Raw genomic sequence first — 6,000 nt, 5'->3', positions numbered from 1 at the left:
GATACAGTGGAAATACAGACAACAAACTAATATCATAAAAATCTTTGTGCAGTCGTACATGAACTGCCTATCAACTACCACTGCTTAACTCCTGCAAACTGGAACAAGGAACATCTTTTTAAAAAATGGTGATACATGTCAATTTTTACACTTCTATCTGTTCAATAAAATTGAGCAGATTTACTTAAAAAAGCAGGCAGAATTTTGCTTTTTCAGAATGAGCAGACAATTTAGTCAAAGGCAGACCATGAAACTACTGTTGTTCCTCTCCATGAGTGAAAAACAGCTGCTGGAGGGAAAAATCGTATTTTTAAACACCATGAAGATTAGGGTTAAATAAATAAAGGTAAGGCCCAGTGATAGCAGAGAGCTGCAGAGCATGTTCTATGAAGGGCTGTCTCATTCCTCTTCTCATTCCTGCAGTGACTGTATGTGCACAGGTACAGTTATGTATGTGTGCAAATATGTAAAAGCGTGACTCAGAGGTAAATCCTGATCTATAATCCCCTCTCCAGGCCACTAATTATCAACTATATCCTTCATTGAATTCAGAGCATGCAGCTTGGCTGTGGTGTCTGAATCTCTCTGTAGCCAGAGGGAAAAGAGAGCTTCTGCCCGTGTCTGAATCTCTCTGTAGCCAGAGGGAAAAGAGAGCTTCTGCCCATGCCTTGCACTGAGCTGCCAAGCAACAAGATCAATCTTGTGTTAAGCTGGCTAAGTAGCCACGAGCTTGAGGAGAGCTAATGGGAGCCCTCATGAACATATATTTTTTTTAGCTATTACCTTCAAACCTACTGTGGCGAGCTGAGAAGTGGTTTTAATGATCCACGCAGCTGAGCTTTAGCCTTAACAGCTGTTCAAACACCTATTTCTCAGCAGCGGTAAGTGGGTAATAGACAAATGTGGCCAATTTACTTCTCCATTGGTAACATCTGAAAGATAACAGAAAGAGGTTCTTTCTCTGAGTTTCCAGTGGGATTTAAGGCACAGGAAGGAGCAAGGGTTCTACTGCTTTTCACAGAGCTGCTGGCTGCGTGCAGGCTCCAGGGGGGTCTCTCACTTGATGTATAGAGAAATACTTCCAGGATTTCCAGCTGCAGTTTTTTAAGGAGCAGAAGCGAGACCAGACTTGCAGTGAAGCCATCTCTGAGAAGTCACCCTGGGAACTATAAACATTTAATCCCACATTCCTCAGGGTTATGGCAGAGCTTTGGCACATAAATGTGCAAGGCAGTAAAACAGGCCAGGACCAAAGCTCTGACTCCTGAAGACTCAGAATCAGAGACACTCATCTTCTGTGGGGAAGGACGCACTGTGCTTCTCTTCGTGAAGACACTTTTGAGATGATCTCGTGAAAGTTTCTATGGAAAACGTCTCTTTTTTCATGTGTACAGACAATGTCACTGCAGTTTTCAAAGCAGTAGCCAGGAACGTAGGAGGGAGGAGAGGGGAATAAAGTTTTCCTTCGCTCTGTCCTGTAGATTTTGGCAAGTGGCTCATACCAAATCCATCAGGGTTGTTAAACAGCGTCAAAAAGAGCATTTTTATTCATTTACTCATAGGAGGAATGTTTGATTTCTACTAACAGCCTTTCAAGAATCCAGGGAGTTCCTAGTGGTGTTTTTCCTCCCTGGGGCTTAGTTTTGCACAGAGATTTGGGCAGACAATTTGACTAGCCGGAAGACAACCAGAAGCCTTGACAGTGGGTGGAGGCAGACAACGGATGGTAATAGGCAAGATGAACTGAAAATTGACATAAAGAAGATCAACATTGAATAACTGTTGCAAAAGAGATATTTTGCTACCAGCAACATCCGAGGCAAGATGCAATTTGTAAGTAGCAAAGACAGCACTGAGACAATGATTTCCATTGATGTGAAACTTCTTCCTTCCAGAGGTTCAGAACCATAGACAAATTTGTAAATGCGGGAGGTATTTTACATTTTTAGAGGCTTTTTCTAGGGAAATGAAAGGAGCTGTAGACATCTGTGGCACCTACATAAAAAGTAGGTACAGTAGGGTTGATGTCTGATTTTGGTTATCAGGGCATCACGCTCGCTGCTCTCAGAATTTGCATGCTTATATTCAGAGTCATTGTTTCACATCCTATGGCAGAACTTTGTGCTCTATTGGATTCGGCATGATATATGTTCCTCCAACACCATCTATCTTGCTTTGGGAAGCCATTTGCTGTCTGACTCAAAGAGAAAGCATGTTTCTGCAGAAGCTGTGATCTCTCAGCAATCATCCCAAAAGGGCCCATCCTCCAGCTAAACCGGAACTGCATACATTATGCTGCAATCTTAATTTTCTTTTCTTCTCAACAGGCATTGCTCATTTGTAGGTGTCTTTGCAGCTAATTCTTGGGAGAAGAAATTAGTTTATAATTCACTTGTTAGATTGGAGATGTGAGACTGTTTAAGGTACTGTCTTGATTCCCATTCATTCTCTTGACAACCCCGGTAAGATTTCGCATTGTTTCTGAGGTTTCCTGAGATCCTTCTCTACTACTGCTCCCTTTTCTCTATCTTTAGAAACCCTCTGTTGTGTTTCAAACAGGCAGTCTTACATTCAAAAGAGAGGGGGGCGTGGGAGGGGGAGGAGCATCAGAAATTCAAATGTTTGTTAAAACACAAAAGCACAAGGAAAACACTGAGTTAAATTTGTGAACTTTTCTTTATCAGGACCACTCCTTAGCATGCTCACAGAGTGGGGCTGATCAGCTTTCTAAGAAAGGGAATGTCTTATACAAGGTCAGCATTTACAGTTACAGCTCAGTGATGACAAGGAGAGTGGCTGGATTCAAGTATTTGAGCTTTCTGTTGAAGCTATACAATGAGAGCAGGATAACGAATGGACCTGTGATGCTAAAACCAAGGGAGACCTTGTGGCTTTTATTCTGCTCAGTTGGACCTCTTGTACTTGAATATGCATTGTTCAAGCTCTTAGGAAAACTTTCATTTCCCAAGGATTAAACTTCAAGAGAGAGTTTAAAAATGTATTTGGGCACTTGATACTTTTTGAATCTTGGCCTTTAAGCTTCTGCCTTTAAGATTTTCTCCATAACCACACAAACACAAACTTTTATTTTAATAAGACCTTCACATGCCATTATTTACTGACCAGATGCTGATAGTTTAAAACAACTTTGGTGGTAAGAATTTGGTGATATAATGATTTTGGCTGGCAGTATTGCAAGCCTTGTCACATTTATCCCTTCATTTAGTGCACTTAGCCTATGTCTAAATCTCTCTTCCCAGAGCAGCAGCATTACTTTTGTCCTCCGGATGAGTGATTCCATTTCACATGGAGAAGCAAAGGGATTCACAGGCAGCCCTCCCTGTGCCAGCCTGAGTGACGTTCTGCTGATGAACTCCAGGTGATGCTCACGGATGGAGCTGGGTGCCCATCTCTTAAGCTGATGTCAGGTGTAGCTGTTGCAGTCACGCTCTCCCTCTGTCCTCATAAATGTGTCCTTCCCTTACACTAGCACCAGGGCTTGTCTGGTCTGCTTGTGAGCCACCTAAGGGGGGGTGGAAACAGGAAAAAAGCATGTGGTTGTCAGACAGGTCAGCACCAGAGCCAACCTGGTTCCCTGTGGCAAACAACTGAGCCTGACCAGGGATGGGGACCTCTGAGCAGGGACAGGGGGAGAAGTGGTCTGATCTGCACTGCATTTCCCTAAAGGCATAAACCACCCAGAGGCTGTTCCATGTTGGCTGTAGGCTGACCAACAGACAGGAAGGTGTCTGATAAAGGTGTCCAAGTCTATTAGGAAACTGCTCCAGAGTTCTTGAGATAGTTTTCATGTAGGTCACTGCCCTAGTTTGGCTTAGCTTACAACAAAGGGGCCCTCCTGCTACAGGAATGGCAGCCAGCACTGCCACCTACCCCCTTCCAAGAGGAGCCTGCTGCATTTAGGGCGATTTAAAACAACCATGGAATCGCTTTAACCTAACTTAGAAGAACACCTAAAAAAAACCCCAAAGGTCATCAGTGTCTAAATGGCAGGGAGCAAACACGTGCCCTGCCAGTACATCTGTGCTTGGAGCCACGTTTGAAATCCCACGTCTGCAGAGAGGCTGCTTGCTCCCTTTCCTATCTTCCCGCATGCTAATCCTCTGTCCTGCTGCCAGCAGGTCTGTTTGCTACCTGCTGGTGGGCTCCCTTTTTCCCCGTGCTCCTCTCTGACCTGCTGCCCTAGCAGCAGCCAGCTCCGGCTCTGGCTGAGGCTGTGAGCAGGCAGGAGAGGTCAGAGCGGAGCAGAGGGCAGCTGCTGGGGACAAGGCTGCAGAAGGGAAGGAGGAGCTCAACGCAGAAAGCGCCTCCCTTGCCAGGAGAGAAGGCAGGGGCACTGGAAGCACGTTACTGCATGCCGAAGGCAAGAGTCGCAACCTTTATCCCCGACTTGCAAAGAAACGGGAAGTAATTGCACGGCGATGTCCTGCACGTCCCACCTGAGAACGTATTTGTTACTCACTGAGCGGCATGTGCTGCAAACTGCCAGCCATTGCCCTTCTCCTTGTGCACAGAGCTTGCCTCCTGCCCCTGACACACTTCCCCACCCGCAGTTCCTGCTCCAGAAAATCTCACCAACCACCACCTGCTCATTGCTCAGCAATGCTTTAGCGTTGTGGCTTCAGACCAAAGCCAGCCTGTGCAGCATGTCCCCATTTTGAGGGCTGCATGTGTTCCTGCAGAGGTAAAGCTGGACACCCACCCACTGCACTGCCCCTCAACCCTGCTCAGCTCACCTCCAGCCTTTCCTTCACAGTTGAAACCAAGGACATACCATGAACATTTCCACCTGGCCTGAGCTGACCCAGGAGAAAGGTTCGGATGCAAAGTACAGACCTAGAAATCATTCATGCACATGAGGTGTTCCTCCCCAGCTGTGGTTTCACACAGGGTCTCACACCCTTCAAACAATCAAGCCCAACATGATTTAACTAATCACTAGCAGCTGCAGCACTGATTACTAAGGGTAATAAAACTTTCCAAAGCAACTTCTATTTTTGTGGTATTCTTGCTGTTTGTCTATTGATCCAGACCTCCCTGGAGTCAGCTTTGCTAGCTTTACTTATCTGCAATGTCTGGCAATGCTGCGAGGCCTTTAAAGACATGACAGAGGGGTTAGGATGTTGGTGTTATCTTGTCTGTCCAGGCTTATCCATTAGCATGCATGGACATCTCTAATCTCCCGAGAAACAAAGTCCTTACTTCCAGGGCCAGGCTGCCCTTTCGTTTGCTTTACTTGAGCATGGACAATACACAAATCTCCAGTAAAATTCCACTACTTCATGGCACTGCGATCTACAATGGGAACACATACTAACAAGTTAATACACTTCCATACTACAAAGGTGGGTCGATACAACAGAGAGAAAACTTTTCGTAAGAGATGTCGTCTGTCAAGCCGGGCCTTTGAAGGCAGCATGGCTCGGGGTGCGTGCACTACTGATACGGAGGTGTGACACGCTACACGGCAGGGACCGGGCACCGACCCACACCCCATCGCAACAGGGACCGGCGCCGGGACCATGGCAGCCACCGGAGCAGGGGCATCGCGGCCCCTCCCCGGCCGGCCCCACTCGGGGCGGGGTCTCCCAACTTTCGGCTGCGGCCGCGGGGTCCGGCCCGCCGGCGGCATGAGCCCTGCGGCGGGGCCTGGGCAGGGCGAGCCCCCATCGCCATGCCCAAGGAACGGCCGCTGTGGCGAGGCTCGGCCTTTCGCGTCTGCCTGCTCTCTGCCGCGCTGTTCCTCTGCCTCCAGCTGGGCATGAGGCGATCCTGGTGCACGGAGGAGAAGCCCCGGCCGGCAGCAGCAGCGGGGCGGGCGCCTCCGCCGGCCCGCGGCACGGAGAAGTACCCGGCGGCGGCGGGCAGGCGACGGGTCACCTATGTGCGGAGCGGGCGGCGGGGGAGCGCCGGGCCCGGCTGCTGCCCGCTGCAGCCCCCGGGTGGCCGCCGCAGGAAGGTAGGGCGGGACGGGAGGGAGTG

At 48.4% G+C, this 6,000-nt stretch overlaps 1 protein-coding gene and 1 long non-coding RNA gene across 2 annotated transcripts in view; one reads left to right on the top strand and one right to left on the bottom strand.

The window, feature by feature from the left end:
- Positions 1-3,053: 3,053 nt before the first annotated feature.
- Positions 3,054-4,589, bottom strand: LOC133219507 (uncharacterized). Its single transcript, XR_009727463.1, has 2 exons — positions 4,458-4,589; positions 3,054-3,523 (listed from the first exon to the last, which is right to left on the bottom strand). It is a non-coding gene; the product is annotated as an uncharacterized LOC133219507 (long non-coding RNA).
- Positions 4,590-5,483: 894 nt separating this feature from the next.
- Positions 5,484-6,000, top strand: part of METTL24 (methyltransferase like 24) — a 46,150-nt gene continuing 45,633 nt past the window's right edge. The window contains exon 1 of the mRNA XM_061366815.1: positions 5,484-5,977. Coding sequence (XP_061222799.1) covers positions 5,693-5,977 — 285 coding nt within the window. The 5' untranslated portion in view covers positions 5,484-5,692. The remainder of the gene's footprint in view (positions 5,978-6,000) is intronic.

The sequence above is a fragment of the Neopsephotus bourkii genome, unplaced genomic scaffold (genome assembly GCF_033783945.1).
Source record: "Neopsephotus bourkii isolate Nb327-2 ecotype Australia unplaced genomic scaffold, CSIRO-AGI_Nbou_v1 NB_1358, whole genome shotgun sequence".
Lineage (NCBI taxonomy): Eukaryota > Metazoa > Chordata > Aves > Psittaciformes > Psittacidae > Neopsephotus > Neopsephotus bourkii.
Note: the sequence above shows the minus strand (reverse complement) of the source record. Positions and strands in the feature narration are given on the sequence as shown.